The 25933-nt window shown below is 39.9% G+C and overlaps 3 protein-coding genes across 3 annotated transcripts; 2 read left to right on the forward strand and 1 right to left on the reverse strand.

Moving 5' to 3' along the window:
- On the forward strand, positions 1-4629 carry LOC107278973 (disease resistance protein RGA4-like). Its single transcript, XM_015757330.3, has 3 exons — positions 1-117; positions 2391-2884; positions 3035-4629. Exons 2-3 carry the CDS (start codon positions 2623-2625, stop codon positions 4468-4470), a joined length of 1698 nt encoding a protein of 565 aa, XP_015612816.1. The 5' UTR covers positions 1-117; positions 2391-2622; the 3' UTR covers positions 4471-4629.
- Positions 4630-6647: 2018 nt separating this feature from the next.
- On the forward strand, positions 6648-8091 carry LOC4348461 (probable glutathione S-transferase GSTU6). Its single transcript, XM_015757332.3, has 2 exons — positions 6648-6980; positions 7413-8091. The coding sequence occupies exons 1-2, from the start codon at positions 6767-6769 to the stop codon at positions 7811-7813; spliced, it is 615 nt and encodes a 204-aa protein (XP_015612818.1). The 5' UTR covers positions 6648-6766; the 3' UTR covers positions 7814-8091.
- A 4193-nt stretch (positions 8092-12284) lies between these two features.
- LOC4348463 (AP-4 complex subunit sigma) lies at positions 12285-15107 on the reverse strand. The gene is made up of 4 exons (XM_015757331.3): positions 14918-15107; positions 14697-14783; positions 12697-12765; positions 12285-12598 (listed from the first exon to the last, which is right to left on the reverse strand). The coding sequence occupies exons 1-4, from the start codon at positions 15056-15058 to the stop codon at positions 12464-12466; spliced, it is 432 nt and encodes a 143-aa protein (XP_015612817.1). The 5' UTR covers positions 15059-15107; the 3' UTR covers positions 12285-12463.
- Positions 15108-25933: the final 10826 nt, after the last annotated feature.

Below are 25933 nucleotides of genomic sequence, written 5' to 3' on the forward strand. Positions count from 1 at the left end.
GCCTCATCCCTCTAAACTTATAATCCCTCCTAACTCCCTCATAGGACTTAGGTGAGGGAAAGATCAGGCGGCGATGGCGTGCTGCTCGCCGCTGGCCGAGACATGGGGACGAACAGGGTAACTTGCTTCCTTGCACTTCGATCTCTTTTCTGGTTTTCTGTTCTATCCGTTGCCATTTTAGGCTGTATTTTTTTTCTTTCTCTCGCTGAAATAGCATGGATTGGTGTCACGGGAACTATAATACTTTTGGGTATTGTGTTGGCCCTGTTCCTCCTTTGGTTGCTCCACTGGTGGCTGCAATTTCTCAGAAATTTAGTGGAAACTCACCTTGACGATCTAGGGAAATGTGGGAGCACTACAAGATGAGAAAACGGCTCTCATCAGAATTAGTCTTAACACAACACTGTATTGTATTGTTTTGGTTGCACGCTACCAATTCGTCAGGGCCAAAGATTGTGATAACAGCATACACATGTGGTTTCAAGCTTTCAAATAAATGTGCATATCCATAGCCTAATTTATTCATTCTGCTATCATAATGTTTGTAACTTAGTGATGATATAGCTAAGGCCTGGTTCGTTTAATCTCTCTCATAGGGGGATTGAGGGGGATTTGAAGGGGATTTACTTCACACCTATTGTGGTGTGGAATTATTCCCCCTTAATTCCTTCCAATCCCTCTCTCTTCGGGATTAAATGAACAAGCCCTACATGAGGAAGCTTCCTTTGTTGCAAACTATATAAGAGAGATAAGAACTAGCAGTTTTCTTAATTTCTAGAATCTGATCTCTCTAAGAGTAAATTTCGCTCTTTTTTTTTCAGGGAAGAATAAATTTCACTTATCTGCCAAAAATCCTATACTTCCCTATACTAAGGCGTACTATAGTAGAATATGACCCATTTGATCAAAATCATTTGACAGCCCATATTCATCCTAGGGTAGGTAGTTGTATTTCCTACTGTTTTGAGTATGATATTGGCAGCAGTAACCATTGAGAGAAGATGGACCAAACTAGTACAAAAATAACCTGAAGAAAGCAAATTTGGTCATTTATGCTGCTTCTCTGTCACTCTTGGTTTGCAATGATGCTACCTATCATGCAAAGCAGTAAAACATGCTAGCTACCTGATAGTTGACCAATTTCGTAAATGAGATTTTGAGTATGCTGCACTTTTGAGAGGAGAAAATTATATTGAGTCTGGTGCTTTTTCCCTGATACCATGCATAAGCATAAGCATTAGGGAGAGAGACACAGCTTTTCTTTTGCTGGGCAAGATGGTGGATGCGACAGTAAATTAGGAAAGGAATGGTAGAGTCACGGACTGGGTTGAGGATTATTTTGGTTGAAATTACTTCCTCATCTATAACCAAATCATCTTCTCCTAAAATTCCCACAAATTTTAAAGCTGAGTTAGGATTGGATGATGATTATTTACCCTCCATACTTGCTTTATTAGGATGTATGGAACAGATATTTCAGCTTCCTAAATAGATAGGATCCACCTTACTAGGGCTAGATGTTTTTCAGAGAACTTCTGGCATACTTCCCTTTTCTTCCTAGAGACTATGGAAAAACCATACATTTTTAATGCGCGATAGATAGAAGTACTTGCAAAAATTATAGAGACAAGCATGCACACAACAGACCATGCACAAACGATGGAATTGGACAAAACCAATGACAAATGACATGTAGTCTCCCATATGTATTATTAGTAGTAAAAGTAACAATATGGGTCCCACAACAATACTAGGGTCAGTCCTTTGTGGTTTCGGTGCTGTGATGTAAAATCTAGTTAGTTAGAGGAATCATTAATAATTAAGTAAATTTCACAAAACTACATACTAAATTATTATAAAACTATAAATTTAAGATGATATATATCACAAAACTATAAATTTGACACCAAATTTATCAATGAACTATATATTTAAGGTGAAGTATCCTAAAACTACAGGTTTAATAATAAATTTATCACAAAACTATGTTTAGCGTCAGTTCAATCACCAAACTTGAACGTTTATAACTAAAACATAACATTAGTGCCAAGGATTTAGATCCAAAACCTATAGTTTTGTGATACTTTTATTACTAAATCTGTAGTTTTACAATGCTTTGCTTTAAACCTATAGTTTTGTGATAAATTTATTGTTAAATCTATACTTTTATATACTTCTGTAATAACTCGGTAAAAGTATATGTAGTTCTATAAAATTTACTCTTAATAATTCAAGTAAGATTTTGCCGTGTCGTTTAATTCTTATGGATGTAAGATTGTTGCTAGCTTTACTTTTCAGCATTGCTTTGCTTCAAAATACATAAGTTGCTTTATGTGCTAGAGCCAATTCCATTTACAATTTTCCTCTTTTCTTGGTTTCTTTTCTTGTAGGTATTTTATTGTGATTGATGACATGAGGGAAGAACTGTGGTGTGATACAGAGCATGCTTTCCCTGCGGACGACGGTGTCAGCAGCAGGATAGTGGTGACCACGAATATCCAGTCCATAGCTAATGCATGCAGCACTGCAGAAGGTTATGTGTACAAAATGGGAAAACTCAACACTGAATATTCAAAAGGTTTGTTCTTCCAAAGTGCTTCTATTGAGGATTGATCACCAGACATGGAGAGAGGTTCAGAACAACTTCGGAAGAAATGCGATGGTCTACCTCTAGCTCTGATCTGCGTAGGCCAGTTCTTGCTGTCAGAAGGTACAGTAACAGGGCCCACTTGCAGTGATGTATGCAGCAACCTTGGTCACCATCTGGAAAACAAGAGCAACAGCAATGCCCTGGCAAGAATGCAAAGGGTACTAACCAGGAGCTACACCTGCCTGTCTGGTGATGCTGCCAAAGCATGCCTGCTATATCTTGGCATGTTTCCAGGTATGGTAATTTTACCCTCCTTAAGTAGGTACTGAAAGTTACACTATTTTCTAATGACAAACTTGGTACCTCCAGGTACTAGATACCTTAAAGATACTAAAATTTTTATCTGCATGTACTTTCTCAACGTTCGTAAAATTTCTGCTCCAGGTAACCATTCGATCAGGAGGAAGAGGTTGTTGAGGCGATGGTTGGCTGAAGGGCTTGTCAAGAGACAGCCTCACCCCCGGCTCGGTGACAGTGCAGTCGAGAGCTTCAAGATGCTCATGGACCAGAATATCGTCCAGCCCGTCGATGTGAGCAACAACGAAGGGGTGAAGACATGCCAACTGCCTGGGATGATGCTCGAGTTCATCATGCACAGGTCCATATCAGAGGGTTTCATCACCATATTCCGCGGCGAGGATGAGATGCTCCTGCTGCCTGATCAGTACGCCGTCCGTTGTCTCTCTGTCCAATGTCGTAGCACCGCTGCTGCAAATATCGGACTTGAGAGAAATGATCTCTCTCTTCTCCGGTCTCTCACGGTCTCTGGTGAAGTATGCCAAGATTTTTTGGACTTCAAGGAGTACAAACTGCTGCAAGTCTTGGATCTGGAAGAATGTGACGGCTTGATGGATGGCCATCTCGATGGCATATGCAAGCTGTTACTGCTCAAGTATCTGAGCATTGGGGGAGCTGTTACCACACTTCCAAAGATGATTGGTAGACTAAAATTTTTGGAGACATTTGATGTCAGGAGAACTAAGGTAGAGGTGGTGATAATGCCAGCCGAAGTACTCGTGCTTCCTAAATTAGTTCATCTCTTTGGAAAGTTTGAACTTTCAGGCAGTGTATCAAACAAAATACAACAAATTATCAAGTCTGGAAAGAGCAACCTGCAAATTCTGTCAGGATTTGTTGCTGGCAGTAACCATGGTTTTGTGCAACTGATGTGCCATATGAAGAACCTGAGAAAAGTCAAGATATGGTGCAAATCTGCAACAAAAAGAAACAAGTCTATTTCCCTTTCAAGTGCCATTCAGAAGTTCATAGAGAACGGCAATGATCCAAATGATGCGCGTTCTCTGTCAGTGGATTTCAGTGAATGCTCCGAAGACATCCTGCAAATTTCTCCTCGAGGAGATTGCAACCTTAGGTCCCTGAAACTCTACGGCGAACTGCAAAAAATCCCCAAGTTTTTCGCTTCGCTATTAGCTCTCAGAGAATTGTACCTTTCATCAACTACTATCCGAGGGGATGTCCTAACAGCCCTGAGTGAGTTAAGATACTTGGTTTATCTCAAACTTATCGCAGAAAACCTTGAGGATTTTATGATAAAATATGGGGCATTCCAAAGCCTGCAAAGGCTATGCTTTGTGATTCAACGTCTGACTCTTCCTGGAATCCAGGAGGGAGCTCTGCCACAGCTTGTCTCCCTCCAATTGATCTATGAAAATCTTGCTAATGTTTGTTTGATCAACATTGGAGGCATCAAACGTCTTAAAGAAGTGATGCTTGATTCTAAGATGAATGTAGAATCAAAAGAATATTGGGAAGGCGCAGCAAAGAAGCACCCCAACAGGCCCAAAGTTTTGTGCATTTAAACGGAGAGCAAGGCTAGATAAGGTTTTGTTGCATTTTGAAAAGATAATACGAGCTAAGTTATAAGCAAGGATGAGACAGTCTGTTGTTATAGAAGAAATGGGGAGGGGAATGTTTGTTGCAGACTTGCAGTAGTTGCCAATTTCCAACTGGGTGCAGTATCCTGCCTTCAAGTAAATAAATACATATATGTACTATTTAGAGGGGAGCGTATCCTATACACACAAGCCCTCGCGTGTACACACCGTGTACACCAACTAAAAATTATCACAAAAAATTCTAGGAAAACTAAAAATTATCACAAAAAATTCTAGGAAAACTAAAAATTATCACAAAAAATTCTAGGAAAATTCATACATGTACTTTCAATAGTATTACATCTACGTGCAAAGTCGCATATTCAAATTCATTATACATAGAGAATAACAAAAAAGATAAAATTCTGACAAAATTGTAATTAAAACTGTCAGATTATTTGTTTTTTTTACGGCTAAAATATAATGAATTTGACGTTAAGATTTTAACCCTAGGTATAATACAATTGAAAGTATGTGTATGTTTTTTTCTAGATTTTTTGGTGACATTTTTTAGTTGGTGTGCACGTGTGTACACGTGAGGGCCTGTGTGCATAGGATATGTTGCCTATTTAGAGATTGTTTAGAACACGGGATATTTTAAGCAATCGGTCCAATGCTTATAAAATTTCTATAAACATTATACCTTTCAAAGTATTCTTTTGGTACCTTTTTGTTTTATTTTTGTGGAATACTGAGGAAGAAACAATGCATCATAGTAATACACATTGACGAATTGGTGAAGGTGCTATTCTAGAGGATAGTAAAGTGTATTTTCTGAATCATAGTTTTGCATATAAGCTAGTAATAGAATTAGTAGAATCAGAATTAAATATGTTTTGTTATGTTCATACTTGCTAATAATTATTTCTCATTTTCTAGAAATATATGATATCAGTAGGGTTAAGTTATTTGTTTACGATTTTCCTAGAAATATATGACCTAGGAAAAGTGCATGCGGGAGAGGAGGAAGGAGCCGGGAGGAGAGGAAAAAATAGACTTGAATGCTAGGATGGTAGATAGCGGGTGGAGTGAGAAAATTGGCATGCATGCTCTTGAAAGGCCCGAAACAAGGTCTTAACTAGGTATATTTCATGTCGTAAATTTGAGTTGATGATCATGCACCTTTTTACCAACTTTGGATAGAGATTCTCGAATACAATTTAATAATTGGGCTGGAATATTATTCTATTATCTTAAAAAAATTATTTTTATACGGTACTTTTAGTCCGCTTAAAAAAAGTTATCGGCTAGAATATTTTAAAGAGTAAATTTCACATTGCACCATATATTTTGACCAAAGTTTCACAATGGGCAAGGGCCAAACCAACCTTTTCACTTAACACCACGTATCTTTGCACTAGTTGGCACTTTGGACTAGGGTTGAGCACATTAAAAGAAGTAATGAATAAAAATAAAATAGAAAATAGTTAATTACCACTCACACTAAAAAGAAAGAAGAAAACATAAAATGTTTTGCCTTTTATAGTTATCCATGTGTATATCATATGAAGTTTTCTCACATTCCCTTTGCTCACCCCTAGTGCAAACTGAAAATTTATGTAAAGATGTATGGTGTTAAGTGAAAACATTGATTTAACCCTAGCCCATTATAAAATCTTGGCCCAATATGAAATTTACTCTATTTTTAAAGTGGCGATGCAAAAGACATGTCCTGACATCACGGATGATGATGGATTTTGGCACGCAGACATCACGGATGATGCATCCAGCAGTGACTACAGTTCAACATCGAGCAGCATGTATCACCGGCCTCATTTTTTTTTTCTTATACTTATGCTTAATTATCAGTTAAAATTTTAATTTTTGACCCTAAATTTAGATTTAATTTAAAGGTTTTTCAATGAAATTTATTTTTCAGCCTTTGCTTTTATATCCCTAAAAACACTTACATAAAAAATTTTATTTATAAATTATTTTTCGTTAGCAAATATGCCGAGTCCGGTCCCGTATGTCAACATCACCATTATTGCCGTGATCGATCAACCACCCAAACACTCAGCAAAAACACACAACAATCCAAAACACAACGTGTTTTAAGATTATTATTACCCTATCTGCTTCTCTCCCTGACCACTAGGACGAGCTAGCTGAGATTGCCGGATGGGACGAGCTGAAGCTGCTGGGCACATGGCCGAGCCCGTTCGTCACCAGAGTGGAGCTCGCCCTCGCCCTCAAGGGCCTCAGCCAGGACCTCGTCGGCATGAGCGATCTCCTCCTCGCCTCTAACCCGGTGCACAAGAAGGTCCCCGTGCTCATCCACAACGGCAAACCCATCTGCGAGTCGCGGATCATATTAGAGTACATCATCGATGAGGTCTTCCCCGTCGACGGTGCCGCCCTCCTCCCCGCCGACCCCTATGACTGGGCTGTCGCTCGCTTTTGGGCTGCCTACATCGATGACAAGGTATCTATAAGTAATAACTCCCAATGTTCTAAAATAAATCTTTACCTATATATAAATCTGAACATGTAGCTGTACTTTAGGACGAATGTAGCTGTATTTTGAGACGAAGGGAGCGAGTAATTTGTGTCATAGACTCATAGTTGGTCCAAGCATTTTTAATCTCTCGTGTAAATGGTGATAATCAGTCATGTGATTTTTTTTGATTTTTTTTAAAGAAGGGTAATTTTTACCCAGCCGCTATATCCAACCGGATAAATGTAGCCTTTTTAAATTGGGAACTTAGCCATCAAACAGGGAACTTAGCCCTCAAATAACCCAATATGAAATTGGGTACTATGAAGATTTGAACTCAGGACTTTGAGATATTACTCATGTCATTGCAACTATTAGGCTATGTGCCCTTTCGCAATCACTCATGCGATGGCTGACAATGTGCATGCAGTACATTTTGTCGCGCCATGGGCGCCGATGTTCAAGGGGAAGACAGAGGAGGAGAAGGCGGAGGGGATAAAGCAGATACTCGCGGCGGTGGAAACACTGGAGGGAGCCTTGAAGGGTTGCTCAAAGGAGAAACCCTTCTTCGGTGGCGGCACCGTTGGGCTCGTGGATATCATGCTGGGTGCCCATATCCCTGGGGTGAGGGCGACCGAGGTTCTCACCGGTGCCAAGATCTTCAACGCTGCAATTACCCCCCTTTTGGCCTCATGGACGGAGCGCTTCGGTGAGCTTGACGCTCCCAAGAAGGTGTTGCCGGATGTCGACGGGATGGTTGAGTACGTCAAGAGGAGGCAGGCACAGTGGGCTGCCGCTGGTGCTGCGGCGGCGGCGGCTTCAAAGAGCTGATTGGCCGGCATTGCGACGTACTTTTTCCGTCTCAAAAAAAAACAAATTCTAGAGTTTGATTCTTTTTAGGACAGAGGAGTCTAAAACTCCCGTTTTTGCTTAATTTGGAGGAAATAATGTGCTTGTTGCTGAAAAGTAGTGGAGACCAGACAGATTAATTAGTTGCTTATTTGACTTGGTTGTGAGTGTAGAATAAATGTTTCTGTTAGTCGCTTGATGACTTGGTACGTTGTGAGTTAGAAAAGAATTATGCAAATCATTTTCTCTCTTATTCTCAACTCTAGCTCAGTTTTCTTTAGTCTTTATCACCGTATCCACCACCTAGTTGGAGATTTACAGGCCTTAAATTGTAGGCAGAGCCACTGGCCGTATGTGTTTTGAGCGCCTGCGAAACTGATTTTCATAGAAACGTGGCCACAGTTTGAGATAGGAAGGGGAAAGTGTCACAAAGATCAGAAGACCCACATTTAAAATAGGGAAAAGTCCATTTGACACCCTCGAACTTTTATGCTTGTCTAAAATACACCCCCAAACTACGAAACCGGGTATAATACACCATCTAACTGTCAATACCGGATACTTGACCCCCTTGGGCTGTTTTACCATGGTTTTTGCACACGTGGATGACACGTAGGATGCTACATCAACCCTTCACCACGTCAGCGCTTACGATTATGTGGGCCAAGCCCATATCGCTGGGTTGTTTTGATCTTACTTTTTCACGAGCGGCGGCGGTAGCGGCACTGCGAAGGCAGGGTCGAGCGGTCAGTGGTGCGCATCTCCGACAAGCAGCTGTGGTCGTCGGCGGAGGAGGTGTCGCAGGAAAGTAGCAGCTCCAAGCCGTTGCGCGCGGTCGTCGGCGGAAGCGAGGAAGAAGCAGCTCCGACACAAGCGCGATATAGACCTCGACCTGTCTCTAGTGACTTGTGTGTGATGCTTCTCCTGTTTATCGTAACTACTAATATACTCCCTCCATCCCAAAATGTTATCTTTGACGTCGTTGACTTTTAAAAAAATGTTTGACCGTTCGTCTTATTCAAAAAATTTAAGTAATTATTAATTCTTTTCCTATCATTTGATTTATTATTAAATATACTTTTATATAGTTTTACACATTTCACAAAAGTTTTTGAATAAAACGAATGGTCAAACATGTTTAAAAAAGTAACATTTAAGGAAGGAGGGAGTATACTATTACTAATCTCGGCAAGCTATTACGTTGTGCTGCTAGCTACTCATCTTTGCAGTCATGAGCATGTCAATCCCAAAGCTAAAGCTGTTCGGCTTCCACACCTCCAAGCAGGAGACGATGGATTAGCACAAGCACGGCTAGGAGCAGGACAGGAGTAGTACTCGACTGAGCGTCTGAGCCGGAGAACGCGCCGGCCGGTCTGCGGCAACGGAGACGGAGCTCGATCGCAGAGGAGGAGCTAGGCGGCCAGCGATGACAGAGCTAGCTCGTAGACAATCTGATGGAGGCGTGCCCGCTGCTCATTGAGTAAAGCTCGAGCTTGCTTCCGCCAAGCTCGACGAATGGGTGCGCCAAACTCGCGGTAGTCATGGCGCTCGAGCTCCTCCCCGCGCATGTATCTTCGGCGAGCTCCGCCTCTCCACTCGGAGTTGCTTCGTCCCTGTGCCGCTGCCTTCGCCGGAGAACGCCGCCCCCACTGCCGCCTCCACCACCACCGCCGTAGGTGCTGGAGCTCGATTTGGTTGCGCGCTTGCGGCTGTCATCCTCTACGGCGGTGGAATGGGTATTGGAGGACGGTGTTTGCAGGCGGCGAATCTGCAGCTCCGTCAGGGACGAGATGTCGATGGGTGTGCGGTGGTCCTCGCTGGGCAGATGGATGAGCCATGCGCCCATGCCGAAGGAGAGAGAGACAGTGGAGAGGAGGAAGGAGGACCGGACTGATACATGGGACTAACTAATCTATACAGGTGGCATCCTAATGTGCAAAAATAGTGTAGAAAACCACTCGAGGGTGTCTTTTGTACTGTATTGAAAGTTTGAGGGGGTCAAATGTCTGTCTGGTTTTAAAGTTGTGGGGTGTGCTTTAGACAAGCTAAAGACTTAGAGGGTGTAAAATAGACTTATCCCTTTAATTCTGAGAGAGTTCTGGATGTTGGTGTCGGCTGCCGTAGTGTCTCTAGCCAGTGTTGGCTGAAGGAAATCTGTTATTTTGGTTTAAGTTCTAACTTGTAAGCTGGAATGCCCGGCAAAATGCTATATTTGCTTCAATAGAAGCAGGGTCATTGGCTGAAGGAAATCTGTTATTTTTGTTTAAGTTCTAACTTGTAAGCTGGAATCCCCGGCAAAATGCTATATTTGCTTTCAATAGAAGCAGGGTCCTAGTGACCTTTTCTCTAAAAAAATACTCCATGTATTAAAGGGATGTAAAGCGAAACTTTATTACAAGCCAAACTAAAATTCACTTAGAAATTACTACCTTCGTCTGAAAATATTAGGTATTACGTGAGCTCAACCATTAATTTCTTTCATAATTATCAACAACTACGAAACGAACTCAGTATGGAAAATACTTTCAAGTACAAATCTAATAACAACACATGTTAGTTCAGTTATTAATCAAAAGTTATATTAGGTTGCCTATTATTTTTTTTTAAAAAAAACATGGGCTCGTTATATACGGATGGAGCACAGAAGAGTGTATTTTGAAGTTCAAAAAACGTGAATTTCAACTTAAAAATCGTGAATTTTTAATCTCGAATATTGTGGATTGAAACTACCCGGGAGAATTAATAGTTCATTTCGGTTATGAAGAAGCAAGCATACAAAGTCCTGATCTTTTAAGGAGGTGACGGGAGAAGCGCCTTGACGAGCCAGTTTTGTTCCTGCAAAACTCGCTCAGTTCACAAATATTACAAGTATTTTTACGTTATTTATAAGTCGAGATTAAGGTTTACGAGAAAATACTGTGGACTGAGGAGAAAATTATTCTGAAAATGTGACTATCTCTATGATCTATAGCATATATGTTCGGTATGCCGTCCACAGTGCTTGACATGCCCTTTTTTTAAACTGTTGAATCAGTTGTTCATTGGCAACTGTTCTGAGTCCTCTAGTTTTTCCTTCTCTCTGTACTTTGGACTTGCTGCTACTTGTATTGGGTTGTTGCTGATAGAGTTGGAGTTGGAATTTGAGAGTTGGGCTTGCTAACATTTTCATAGAAGGAATAAGGGGCAATTACGCAAACAACATTTTGTAGTAATCATTTCCAGAAAGCGAACTCTGTTCTAGGTTGACAACTGACATGCACCCATGTTTTGGTATGGTAAAATTATAAAAACTTCACAACGTCATAGATGTTGGAAAATGTTCAATTGGCAAAAGTAAAGATCATCCTATTAGTACAAATACAACACAATTTATTCTGTAATGTAAATTTCACTTCTTTTTATTTAATAGTGCAAATTTTATCTTTTTTACACAAATTTCTGCACATGCAAATGTTCCAGAATGTTTTACATCGATGATTCTTTAGTTTTAGGGTGTGCACACATGAATAGACACAAATAACTGCACATGTAGCTAGATGCAAAATATCCACTTCAACTTTATAACCAGTAAATGTTTTACTTTCATCAGCGTAATGTGCTTGTAAGAAAATTCACTGCAACTAGCTGAGAACTTCCCTTTCCAAACTTTCAAGGATCCTAATGGAAGCATTTTTTCACAGGCGAGCACACAAGCGAACACTACAATGGCTATGTCCATAGAACATTTCTTGCAGGAAAAAGGTTAGTTCTATTTTAGATTAGATGGGCCATTTCCATTCTGTGATTCTAATTCTATTGCATATTTGTTTCTAAGCTACATTTCTACACTCTGCAGACATCTTGATCAAATATTGCAACTTTGCAAGAAAAGAAGTGCATATACAGAAATACCATGTCCAGGGCAAGTGTGATTAATTAAGCTAAACACCGAAGTACAGATTTTTTTAAAAAAATTGTGTATGATTCATATTTCTGCAACATGTGTTTCGAAGCTATAACCTCGCAGGCATCGTGATCAAATGTACCAAGAAAGTATGTGCAAATATGGAAATACCATGTCCAGGGTAAGTATGATACTCCTTCCGTCCCAAATTAGTTGTTTCTTTAGGACTCAAACTTTGTCCCAAAATAGTTGTTACAATGGAATACTACTTATCCCATCAGTCACTTCTAATTCAAAATTTTCTCTTTTCTACCCTTAACAATCATCCCACATCCAACCATACATCATTTAACAAATTTTATCTTTATATGCGTAGTGCATAGTATTCAGTCGATATAAGATTGATAGGTCAATAATCAAAATAAGCTGTAGATGATACCAAACCAATCAGTAATTAATATAGAATTTTATTAGATTAGCATGGAGTTTTTTTTTATTATTTTGCAACTAATATAAGGTTTTCAACCTATTTATCCTAGAGTAAATAACACAACTCACAGCAAGATAACATTAAAGAACAGAGACGTCATCTGTCATATTCTCATTATTTCCTATCAGGTCAAGTTTAATAGTCTATGCACATGGAAATCGTTGATGGTTACACATTGAGATGAAAAATCTATAGAAGCACAGAGGCGGTGGCGATAAGCAGAACAGTATGAGGCACTCCCCTGTTGGATAGCATTTTTCTAAGAAGTTTTCTCCATCAGGTGGATTGGTGCCAAGATGTTCTGTTTACTAGTTTCGACAATGCAACCATTCATCACCATCTCTTCCAGCATGAAGTGCACCTTCTCCAGATGGAACATAATGTCGAGCTCACACTGTGCAGACAAAGAAGAAAAGATAAGAATCATCAGTTCTAGTCATGTAAGGATATTCACGATGATAAGAAAATTTTGTTGGGATTAGGCAAGCTTACCACATTGCCAAAGTGACGGTCCATAGTTTCAACCAAAAGATGAATGAATTCAAGGATAGCTAACTCATTCTGCCAAAACAGACACAGTTCAAACATATTCAGTTACAAGGACGAAAGCAAGAAAATGGATGTGACGATGGTTAGAACTCTTGTGTATAGCTACAACATAATCTACTCATCACAAAATTTGAAATGCAAGTGCCCATCTCTCTTGTAAGTTGAAAAATGAAAACAATAACGGTTTGGAGGGAGAATCCTCTTTCTTAGATACATAAATTGTTTGAGTAGAAACATATTAGATGAGAAAATGAACGATCACCAATTGCAACAAAATTCATAGATAAGCCAGGTGGTTAACAACTAACCAAAGGGAGCAGGCTCAATAAAGAGACATTGTAAAAAATTAATCCCTACAAAATGGGACCATACTAGAATATAATCTACTGTCAGATGCCCAGGGCACTGTTTGGTGAAATGAAAACAGCACCTACCCTCATGCCCCCTCTAGCCTCTGCTGTTGTGACCCACTATTGTAATAACCAATCTGACAGTACGGGCATAAACAAACCACTGCACCCAATTAATGAACCATTGCACGTGAGTATAACTGAACAAATATTAACGTAAATGAACCGACATGACTGTAGATCAAGGCAGTAGTCACTTTTTTATTGATATACATTTTTAGGGGTTCTGGAATGGATGGTAAGATCATTTCTCCTTATTTCAAACACCTATCTTTCTCTCTCCCTCTCTCGTCACTCCCTACCTCGCATCGTTGATTCTGATGTGCTTGATCCTGGCAATGTGCCAAAATGAGGGGAAGTTGTGTTTCTGATGGGAGGGCTGACAATCCATCATTAGATCATTTTGTCCACCTCACCCGTGCTTTGTTTAACTACCACTGAAGACATCGTAGAAGATCGATGTTCAGGAAATATCCGTCAGACTAATCAGAGGTTAGCAGTTCCAAATGCGAAATAGAGGGGTTCTTTATGAGATAATTTGATGCTTTCAGGCAACAAAGCTTTTGCCCAAATTGTATCAGCAATGTAGAATACAATCAATGCTTGCTCCAATGTCTGCTAAAAGAACATGTATAAAGGCTGCCTTTTATGTTTATTTGAACTGAACGTTTGCAGATTTAATACATGCACAGTCTGAGTACACATGAGCTCGACATTGCAAAGTTTCTAGAGTTAACTCCAGAGCTCCTTTAGTCGATGTAATTAGTAATATTAGTCCTTATATGATGCTCTTGCGACCTTGCCAAACAAGGAAATTTGAAACTATTATGATTCATCAAGTAAATCCAAATAATTTGATTTCCAGTAAATAGCAAATCAAACTTATGGATTTACATTAACTCTTAGAAGCCAAAATAAGTGCTGTTGACCTCCAGTTAGATTTCCGCTTCAGACGCACAGAAGTGTGCCAGGGGGGAAGGGGAAACTAGTAGCAAAGATTGCTTGAGACACTAGAAACAAATCGGAGCTCAACAATACAGGATTGAGACACGGTGCAAACAATAATAGTGGAAATTAACCAAGTACAGATATGCCATAGAAGGACAGGTCAATAATGATAGGACACAAGTTAATGATGACATTGAGCGAGCCAAATATACATGTAAAATTGCAAAATCTATCCCTTTTAGACTCAATCCTAAGCACATCATTTGTGTTTGGGTTGAGCAAAGACAGATGACAAAGAGCAAAAAAAGAAGCGAATATTAGGGAAGGACCTAATATCAAATAATTAGAAAGTGTGAGGCTTTGAACCCAAGTCGTCTAGCCCACCAGCTTATGGAGCTAGCCAGAAGACCCCGGATGACAAAGAGCAACCACACCTCTACAGCAAAGACGGATTTTCAGCCATTGACACGTCGTCTATACAAACCAATTCTACCTTCATATCAGTGCTTATTAATTGGTGCTGCCTAAAACTGAATCCATGAAGATGATGGGGAGAGAGGAGGACGATGAATTCACACGCATTACCTCATCGTTGTCGACGCCGACTAGGAAGAAGAGGGAGGCGTAGCGCCGGTACACCACCTTGTAGTTGCGGTGCTCCACGAAAGAACACTGCAAATTTTTGACGCACCACACAAATCCAATCAGATCAGAGCGGATCTCCTCTGTCTCTCTCTCTCTCTACCAAGAACCACACAAGATTCGGCGGCGGAGAAAGGAGAAAGGAGAAAGGAGGGAATTGGGACCTGGTGGTCGGTGCGGGCGAGGCACTTGCGGACGATCTCGCCCTCGAGGGCGCGGCGCTCGTCGACGGAGAGGTGCTCGTAGTATTGCGCCACCCGCGTCTGCCCCTGCTTGTTCACCATCACCACGAACCGGATCCCCATCCCCTCCTCGATCTCCTCCTCCTCCTGTTTCTTCTCCTCTCTCTCTCTCTCCTGTTTCTGTTTGTGTTGCCGGCGAGAAATGTACTCGCCGTGTGGTGGCGGCGGAGGCGGCCCATTCCGGCCCAATCAGGCCCGGCCCGCATGTCGCGACTGCATCCCTGGGACCACTATTTTATCTGGGTAATAAGTTCATCCGACGTCCCTGAACTTTACGTCGAATCTGTCTAAGGTCCCCAATCATGCAAAAAAAAAAAAAAAAGTCCTGAGGCAGTATTGATCTAATTTTTCCCCGGTTTCGCTGACGTGGCATACGGTGAGCCCCACATGTCAGTGTCCTCTAGGTTAGCTATTGTGGTGGGCGTCGCGGTGAAGGAGGCGGTGAACGCCTCCATAGGCTCCCGCGATGGGTGAGCTCATGGGTGCACCGTCGCGGTCGTGGCAGAGACGGCGGCGAACGAACTCCCAATCATGCTAGATTGTCTCTGCCCACGGATTCGGCGCTGATGGCGGCTCAGCAATGGGCACGAGGCATGGGGCGGAGACGCAGTGCAGGGACGTCCGGGCAGCAGTAGGCAGAGCAGCCAGTAGGGACATGTGGGCGGAGCAAAGCATGACCGGCGATGGTTTTGGACCGCACAATGATTGGGAAATACGCCAACGAGATGTCGTCGCAAAAAGGACTAGGCTCGGAGGCAAGGATTGGGGATGACACCGATTAGGCTCGGAGGCAAGGATTAGGGACGACGGACGCCGTCGCAGAAAGAGAGGAGGCGCCGATGAGAGAGGGAGTGCGGCGAGCTCCCTTCACCTTCTCGGTGGTCACGCTATGCCTACCGTCCCCTGACTGCTTCGCTCGCCGCTGTTCCGTGCTCTGCTCACTGCGGCACTAGCCCGCCGCCGCTTCATCTGCCGCTCGCTGCCACACTAGCCTGCACTGCCGGCAGCCTCGCTCCCTGAAGTAGACAAGAGAAGAGAAGAGCAGAAAGAAAATAGAAGAGAAAAAAGAAGAAAAAAGAGATGCGGTCCCTACTTTTTTTTCTTCTCACTTATATGTGGGCCCCATAATTTTTTTTTGCTAAACTAGGATGCCACATCAGTGTAACCAGAGATCCATACCGCTATAGGACCTAAATTGCACGGTTTTGTATATTTTAGGAGTGGGTATTGGGGATTAGGGATGTCATACAGACTCGACATAAAGTTGAGGGATGGCTGGTGAACTTATTCCTTTTTTGGGAAATATGAGTGAAAATAATTGTACAACTGAAAACCATATCTAAAAGGAATAAGTCCACTTTGACTCCCTTAACTAGTGGCTGAATCTGATTCTTATCCCTAAACTACAATTCTGGATATTTCGATACCCGAACGGTTTTGGAGAGCGGTTTCGCTGACGTGGCGGTGTTGACCTGTCTTCGTCCCATGTGGCGTTGACATGACGTTTATGTAGCAGTAGAATTTATAAAAACATGTGAGACCCATTTTTCATCCAACAAAAAAATTGTGGGACGCACTAACATATGGGGCCCATATGCCGTCCTCTCTCTTATTCACTTCTTCCCCCTCCTTCTCTCTCCCCCTTATCTCTCTCTTACTTTCACCCTTGTGCGTTTGTTGTATTTTGTTTGTTTTGTGGTGGTGATAGATTTCCGGCACTAAAGATCATGTCCTTTTTATATAGCTTCCTCCTCTAGCCCAAGCCATTGCTGCAAAGTGAAAGGAGGAGGAAGAGAGGTGCTGCCAAAATTTTCTGTGAAAATATTTTGGTGATATGATACAAATCGAAGGGAACTAAAAGGTTAGCAACTTCATCCTCTATTAATGTATGGTTAACACATTACATTTCTAGCTATGTTTTAATACATCATTCCTTCTCAAAAAGTTATATCTAAAAAGATGAGAGATAACAAATTTTTAGAGAAAATATGGGTACTTCTTAATATTAGAAACATTTGGATAAAAATATTTAAAAAAGACAACAAAGGAAAAATATAGAAAATGAAGACAAAAGAATAGGAAACAAAGTCGATTTAAAAGCACTAAAATAGTTAGAAATAGGTAGAGTGCATTAAAAATATGTTTACAACTTCAAAATAACTCTTAAAAATAATTAAAATAAGGATAATACATGAAAAAATATATGTACAATTTTTTAAAACTGGTAGAATTTCATGTAATTAACCATGACTTCGATTAAGTCCATTTAAAACTCGTTAAAATCATTATAAATAAGATGAATTCATTAAAAACGTGTACCGTCAGTTTTGATTTTAATTATGATGTTTTAAATTATTATATGATTATTTAATTATTTTCACTTTTGTGGACTTACTCTACATTTGTTTATTTGATGTAGATGAATCGGAAATGGATGTACACCATAGACTGACGGTCGATGGAGTTTATTGATGGCGTGCATTATTTTTGAGTGTGCCAATGCCCACGAACCTAAGGGTTTTATATGTTGTCCATGCAAAAAGTGCAAAAACCAGAAGAAGTATTCTTCATCAAGAACTCTTCATATCCAATTGTTGAAGACGGTATTCATGCCTAGCTATAATTGTTGGACCTCGCACGAAGAGTTAGGAGTTCCAATGGAAGAAGATGAAGAAGAAGGCGACAACATTCCGGACTGGGCTCAATACGATAGATTTGTAGAAAATACAATAGGCGAGGCGGAAGGAGTTATTGAAGAAAACGACGGTTCGGATGATCTTGGTCAGATGTTGTATGATGTAAAAAAAGATTGCGAAAGTGAAAAGGAGGTCCGGAAATTGGAGCGTATGTTAACGGACCATGAAACGTCCATTTGGAGAGATGAGCAGCGGTCATAGCACTTGGCCTGTGACCAAGTGCTATAATTTTTAACCTCTTTTTAATGTATTTTACTTATTTTTTATGATTTTTTTAATCTTTAATGCAGTTAATTGGGCCACGGTTAATTACTAAAGTTTTTAACCTATTTTTGATGCAATTAATTGGGCCATATTTAACTTATTCTCATTAATTTTTAGTCCCAGATGTTATCCAAGGCCGATACCTAAAAAATTGGAAATAGCGGGAACGGATTTTTAGTCTCAGTTGGTAAGAATAACCGGAGCTAAAGCTATTTTTAGTCTCGGTTGTTCATACCAACCGGAACTAAAAATCTAGTTATAAGTAGATCGAGACTTAGCAGTTTTTCGCAATCATCTTCTCGCCATCATCGTCATCGCCGAGTGGAAGCCCCACGAAGATGCCTAGAGTTGACGAGCCAAAGAAAGCCGCTCTCAAGAAAAGAGCGTATGATAGGACTGACGAGGAAGTGAAAAGGCAAGTGAAGGAGTTCTTCAAGTCACAGAGTCCACAGAACAAGACTCCAATAGACCTGACAACTAAGGTCTTTTTTTAGAAGATGAGCGAATTGGACAAAAATGCCTTAGCATAAGACTAGACCACTCAATTCGCAAATCTTTTGAGAAGAGGACAAGAAAGACAAAGAATGTCCCCTAGTTTGGAATGCAAGATAAACACGCGGTTGACCCCTTGCAAACTGTTGATGAAATTACTTTATTTATGGCAGATACATGTCTTATCAAAGAGCAATTGATGGGGAAAGCGCCTATCAAGAAAGCCATGGAAGAAGATCTAAAACACTCATACGCAATCGGCGCACCACTTGTCAAGCCAGAGCTGGTCAAGGAACTAAGTACACAGATGTATAGATGTATCGATTCCATAAATGGTACATGGATCAATCAACTCATGGTAGGGTTATGTTCGCTGAAAGATTTAAAAATAAAGACTTCTGTGGGATGTACGATGTGGATCAAGTTCAAGGATGTGTACAATGTATACCAACAAGACGCCCTTGACGTCTCTCTTGTCAATTGCTGGGTTCTGTAATTAAGTGTCGTTTAATTTTATTTCATTGATTAGTCCGTCGTATGTAACATCAAAGATTTAACGTCTTTTTTTGGCTGTGGAATGGAGGTTATTCAAAATTGTCGTAGGGGTGGATACTTCAAGTGTGGATTCATGGACCCATACATAATCAAGGAGAAGACTGTAGATGATTTCACAGGAGAAACCGAGGATAACATTTACAAATTCCTAGTGCAACTACATTATAAGGAGTTCATATTATTGCCCTACAACACGTGAGTTTTTACCGCCTTTTATACCAATTTCCTTCTCGTATTCACAAATTTTTTTACTGCCTTTTATACCAATTTCATGTAATTTGCATATTCCACTATATTCATGTATTAGACTATATGCGTAATGAACAGGAAACATTCGACACAATATTCGGCATGATTAACAGGTAATGTCATCCACTGCTACTGTCATTATGATAGACGCTATCGCTACTATGTAGATTAATTATAGTTTGCAACTGTATGGCGTTGGCAAATTTTCGTTAAGACGTCCGCGGGCATTTCAAGGAAGAACTGGTTGTGAGTATGGACTTTCTGGTACGTATCGTCCAAAATTATATACTCCCTCCTTCCCAAATTGATCATCATATATGTTTATTCACCGAAACCAAGGATAATTTAAATCACATTGATCAAGATCACCATACACACATTCTCCCACAATGCATACATTGATTGGAAACACTATGTCAATTACACCTTAGCATGCACACATTCTCCCATGCTACATTAATTGTATTATGATGAAATCCGTGTACATGTGGTTATATGATGATTAATTTGAGAAATTTTAAAATCCATTATATGATGATCAATTTGGGAAAGAGGGAGTATTCTATAATAGAAATATTTCATAAGCTCCTTTCTCCTTTTGTGTTTACGAAGAGGGGACTAACTTGTGTGGCTACTATATGTCTATGATTTTATTCATTGCATAGCACAAGACATTAACATCGCCTCGATCTTACGTCAAGCCCTAGCACCATCTAATCTTGCGACAACCACATGGGATCATCATCTCCTCTTGCGGCACCTACCTAGCGATCCATGCGCATCGTGCCTTTAAATATGACATGTCCTATACCTAGGGTGAGTAATTCAATCCAACATAGATGTTTGGGTTTTTTACCCTGAAAGAATGATGAGGACAACATGTTATTCATAAATAACAATTAACTGCAAACGACTCCATAAAGAATCTGATCCATGAAGAATTTGACAAAAAGAAAAGAAAACAATATTTTCACCATGAAGCATTGCATTAACTACAAATCCATACTTATTATTGTCCAACAGAGTGTGCGCATTCTTTGTGAAGGAAAGGTCAAGTGCAATGTTTGCATACGAACCGAATACCCGTGCACAATAAATAACAAAATAGCATCATATAGATTATATAAACCCATATTTTTGCAATTCGATGAAAACATTAAAAAAATATTGTTTTGCATAATAAGATGGATCCACTAAGAATTTTTGTTATTCTTTGCATACCTCAATCACTTTTAAGCTTGGGAAGCATGCAACAAATTTACTGCTGTTACTGGCATACCATTGGCCACAGTCGTTTCAGGAATTACCGCAATGGAATGGTTGTTAATCTAAAATTTGAAACAAAACTAGAAACATATACAACTACTCTAAATGTAACTTTGCATGTCGAGCTCAAATATGAGAGATACTGGGTGACTTTTATCCTCGGTCGTAATAGATGGATGGGCGACACTTAGAAGATTATCAATTTCTAGGTCAAAAGATAAACTATCAGAATGTATGCCCTAATGGATTAAATAAACGAGCTTTTGTTGGCACGCGCGCTTTTAGAGAATAGCTGACAACACTTTCATGCTATCGCCCCTCTGACCCAATCATAGATGATCTTTTGTTAGCAGCGGGAGTCACACTATGTAATGAACCTAAATTTGACATCGTGTTCTCAGCAATTGCCTATCTATTCTCAATGGGTACACATTGGTTGCAGGATTACACTTCAAAAGATATGCATGATTTCAAAAGATACGCATGATTGGTGCCAGAATTGGTAGAATGCAAGCAAAGCACTAAATGGAATACATGGATGATCTATCGAATGGGTGTGTCCTGAAACTTTTGAGGTTAAATGAATACCTCCAGCTAAAACATTTTACAAGACAATGTCTAACGTAAGAATGTTATGCCATGGTGCTCACTCTGCTATCAACCCATTGAGATCCATAAACAGCAAAACGTTAACTGGAAAATACATGGGACTCCAAGTGACAGGGCCCGTTGTCCAGCTCAAACTATTCAAGCATGACCTCTTAAAAAACTTCGTTCTAATTCTATTTGGATTTTATTAAGATTTGTTTTGCTCATTTAGACATTTTTAGGTGTATAAATGATATAACATAAAGAATATAATGTTAAAACCTAAATTTTACAACCATGATAGTTTCTAAACGAATCATTCTAATCCTAATTATTTTATTAAATCTTGTTTTTGCTCATTGAGTCATTGTTAGGTGGATAAATGATACAGCATCAAGAATGCAAAGTTAAAACCACTTAATTTAATGGTGAATCTCTTGGATGACATTGAGTTTTGTGGCCTTTAGATTGATATGAGTTTGGTTATCTTGTATGTAGGCTTCTGAATGTAATCTTTTATCTTACAATTTGGATTGGAAAAATGATAGCGTAGGATTTTTCCTCCAAAACAAAAAAAAAGATACCGAAAGTCCTAGAGCCAGTAGCAAATTAAGTGGTTCTCTTTTACATTTACTAAAATGTTAATTTCCTCCATTATTTGCCGAGAATGTGATATTGGAAGTGTTTTCTAATTTAAAAGTTGGAGCTAAGCTAGTGGTCACGGCGACCACGAAAAACATTGGTACCATTATTTGATTTGCGTGTTGTAGTAATGGGTGTAGTTTGCATTGCATTGCCTTAACTTATTGGGAACATATAAATAGAAACTGGTATCCGTTGTAGAGGGAGGTGAATAGCATGCTAATTATCTTCCCATTGCTCATTTTTGCTAGGGGTAAAACTGGTATAATAGCAAGCTAATTATCTTCCCCTTAATACTCGCTCATTTTTTTTCTCAAATTGCTCCCTTAGACCATAGCTATAATCAAGCTGGAGATCGAGAAGGAAACCTTGCTCGCTCGTTAGGAGGCTTTATCCTCTTAATTTGCTCGAAAGCCACATGAGGTTGTCTCTTCCGTCATTGCAAGGAAAATCAAAAGAGTAGAAGAAAAAAAGCACTCCACATAAAATAGAAGGAAGGAGGCAATACCCGTACGAAATTAAATTGCGTTAATTTAAATTACAAGAAAATAAAGTGCCAGAACTTGAAATTAAATTGTACAACTCAAATCATTCTAATTATAAAGATTTGAACAAAAAACACTCAAAGATACACCTTCACATGAATTTTGAATTCAAACTCTCAAAAAACCATTTAGGCAATCTCTCACAAAGGGACACAAGCGGCACCTCTAACACTAGCATCCACCTCTCTATTTATAGCCCAAGATAACTAAAATACTTCACAGACAATGTCCAATTTGCCCTTAGGGAGAAACCCTAGCTCACCCAAAATCTGAGCCATCCATTCATCGTTAGCTTCAAAGGAAACCATCAAGATGGTTGCCAACCACACTGAGCATCAACTCACCACACCAAACCAAAGAAGATCCACCACCACCATGTCACTGAGTCACGCCTATTAACGCCAAAATTTGGTAAGGTTCTTTAGTGATTCGGTTAAGGAAAGAGGTCGATCAACCAATGGAAGTTTATCTAGAAGCGACCTAATCCAAGAAGGAATCATGAAGACCATGGCATAGCAGTTTAATTCTATCTATTAATTAGACAGGATTTATAGTAATTTCCCTTTATCTTTATGAAGTTTTTCTAGTGTCCAATCAAGACTTGTATTTTTTCCGTTTATATTTAGAAACATGTGTCGCGTCCAATATGGACTAGTATTTACCTGTGGGTATAAATATATACACATGGGGTCATTGTAATTTATCTCTCGATCAATATAAATCTCCGTGCATCGCCACTCTGTTTTTCGGGGCTTTTATCACCGGCGGAACTTGGCACCTGACGTAGGGCTACATCGCTTTGATCTCCGGTGAAGGGGTAAGTCCTAAGTTCTTTCGGCCCTGGCAATTGTATCGGCTATGTTGACATTGTTCAAGGCTGCATCGGTTCGATCTACTGGATTGCTCTGGTTCAGTTGGTATATTTGTCTACCCGATATTTCAATTCTATCTTTAATTGCATCGTGTTTAGGGATGTATCGGTTTATTCGGGACTGTCTCGGTTAGGTCCTATCTTCTGTCTTAGTTGATATATCTCTACAATCACAATGTTGTTTTAAATAGATTTGTTATATCTATCACATTAGTATAAATATATCGACTTATCTAACTTATTTGATCAAACGTAATCTAGAACTGTCTTGGTTGGATCCGATCATCTATATTACTGCTGATAATCTAAGTCTTGCTAAGTTTATAGATTTATGCTACATTTTATTAGAGTGCAAGCCAATAAGTTATGTTTATATCGGACTTCCAGCCGATCATCGAGCTTACATTTAATATTTTGTATCAATATTGATCAATTGATTCATTTGGTATCTACTTCATCAAATTATCATTGGTTGATTGGATTGTTTGTTCAAATTCTTCCATTTCTTTATCTAAGTGTCAAATCTACATCGGATATATAGTCAATTGTTCAATACCTATCGACATCGGCTAGTATCGCTACGTCGGTTTATTGGCCGATTGGATCTTTGATCATCAATTTATCTGTCTTATCAGTTATAGGATCAAATTAACTAGCATGTCCTGAACCCGATCGATAGGACCTACACTGGCAATAAGCAGATCTCGCAGGTCTTCGTGTGCCACGATGAAATTTGACGTCAACATCTAAATACTAATTAATTTTGGTAGATAGAAGTACATTATTATAGCTGACGGCTTATGGGATGCTAATTATGGATCATGAATTAAATTGTGGAGATTGCAGCGGCATCCAAATAGAGGAGATTCATTTTTTAAGATGAAATGACTGATTATGAATGCGTTGAGAAAACTATTTTTCTCAGTAGATTTTTTTTTTGAGTCTTAGCTAAAAAAATCTTCCTCATTATAGAATACATGCTTACTTTATTTTAACTTGTATCCATCGGACTATAATTCTTTTAGAAAATGATTTACATCTTCAGCCTCTACCAACAAGCATACGGCCAATATCAGACTACACAATATTGAAGGCGGCTGAAGGTTTCATAAATTCGGCTAATAAACAACACATGGAAGAAATTGCCGGGAACTATTTTGATGAACTTGTAACTAAATAGAAATTTGCAGGATGTCTTCGGAGCATTGACTGAAATCCACTGACAGAGTGCGCGCATCGTTTGGATCGTTGCTATTCTCAATGAACTTCTCAATGGCAATTGAAAGGGAATTCAACTTGTTTCCTTTTGTTATAGACTTGCACCATATGTTGACTTTTCTCAGGTTCTTCATATGGCACATCAGTTTCACAAAACCATGGTTATTGGCAGCAATAAATCCTGCCAGAATTTGCAGGTTGCTCTTTCCCGGCTCAATTTTTTTTTGTATTTTATTTGATACACTGCCTGGAAGTTCAAACTTTCCAAAGAGATGAATTAACTTAGGAAGCACGAGTACTTCGACTGAGATTATCACCACCTCTACCTTATTTCTCCTGAAATCAAGTGTCTCCAAAAGTTTTAGTCCAGCAATCGTCTTTGGAAGTGTGGTAACAGCTCCCCCAATGCTCACATACTTGAGCAGTAACAGCTTACAAATGCTGTCGAGATAGCCATCCATAAAGCCGTCACATTCTTCTAGATCCAAGACTTGCAGCAGTTTGTACTCCTTGAATTAAGTCCAAAAAATCTCGGCATAGTTGACCAGAAACCATGAGAGACCGGAGAAGAGAGAAACCATTTCTCCCTAGTACGATATTTGCAGCAGTGGTGCTATGACATTGGAGAGAGAGACAACGGGGTCGCGTCCTGATCAGGCAGCAGGAGCATCTCATCCTTGTCACAGAATATGGTGATGAAACCCTCTGATATGGACCTGTGCATGATATCTCACCCCTTCGTTGTTACGCACGTTGATAGGCTGAACAATGTCCCAGTCCATGAACATTTGAAGTTCTTGACTACACTGCCACTGAACCAAGGGTGAGGCAGTTTCTTGACAAGCCCTTCAGCAAACCATCACCTCAACAGCCTCTTCCTCCTGATTGGATGGTTACCTGGAAACATGCCAAGATATAGTAGGCAAGCTTTGGCAGCATCACCACACAGGTAGGTGTAGTTCATAGTCAGCGTCCTTTGCGTTTTTGCTAGGACATTATTGTCCTTATTTTCCAGATGGTGACCAAGGTTGTTGCAGACATCACTGCAAGTGTGCCCTGTTAGTGTGCCTTCTCACTGCAAGAAATGGCCTATGTAGATCGGAGCTAGAGGTAGACCATGGAATTTCTTCCGAAGTTGTTCTGAGCCTCTCTCCATGTCTGGTGAACAATCCTCAACAGAAGCACTTTGGAAGAACAAATCTTTCGAATATTCAGTGTTGAGTTTCCCATTTTGTACACATAACCGTCTGCAGTGCTGCATGCATTATCTATGGACTGGATATTTGTGGTCACAACTATCGTGATGCTGATACCGTCATCTACAGGGAAAGCAGGCTCTATATCACACCACCGTTCTGCACTCATGTCATCAATCACAACAAAATACCTACAAGAAAAGAAACCAAAAAAAGGAGGAAAATTGTAAATAGAATTGACTCTGGCACATAAAGCAACTTATTATGTATTCTCAAGCAAAGCAATGCTGAAAAGTAAAGCTAGCAACAAACTTACATCTCAAAGGCTCTGTTTAGTACTCTGATGGCTTTACAAC

This window comes from Oryza sativa, chromosome 10 (genome assembly GCF_034140825.1).
Source record: "Oryza sativa Japonica Group chromosome 10, ASM3414082v1".
NCBI classification, from domain to species: domain Eukaryota; kingdom Viridiplantae; phylum Streptophyta; class Magnoliopsida; order Poales; family Poaceae; genus Oryza; species Oryza sativa.

Bases quoted from the DNA above. Each gene is read 5' to 3' on its own strand.
- LOC4348461 (XM_015757332.3), top strand. From the start codon at position 6,767: ATGAGCGATCTCCTCCTCGCCTCTAACCCGGTGCACAAGAAGGTCCCC. The intron at 6,981-7,412 runs GTAATAACTCCC...ATGTGCATGCAG, and splicing joins CGATGACAAGGTATCTATAA to TACATTTTGTCGCGCCATGG.
- LOC107278973 (XM_015757330.3), top strand. From the start codon at position 2,623: ATGGAGAGAGGTTCAGAACAACTTCGGAAGAAATGCGATGGTCTACCT. The intron at 2,885-3,034 runs GTATGGTAATTT...TTTCTGCTCCAG, and splicing joins ATATCTTGGCATGTTTCCAG to GTAACCATTCGATCAGGAGG.
- LOC4348463 (XM_015757331.3), bottom strand. From the start codon at position 15,058: ATGGGGATCCGGTTCGTGGTGATGGTGAACAAGCAGGGGCAGACGCGG. The intron at 12,766-14,696 runs GTAATGCGTGTG...CTGTTTTGGCAG, and splicing joins TCGGCGTCGACAACGATGAG to AATGAGTTAGCTATCCTTGA. The intron at 12,599-12,696 runs GTAAGCTTGCCT...TTGTCTGCACAG, and splicing joins ACCGTCACTTTGGCAATGTG to TGTGAGCTCGACATTATGTT.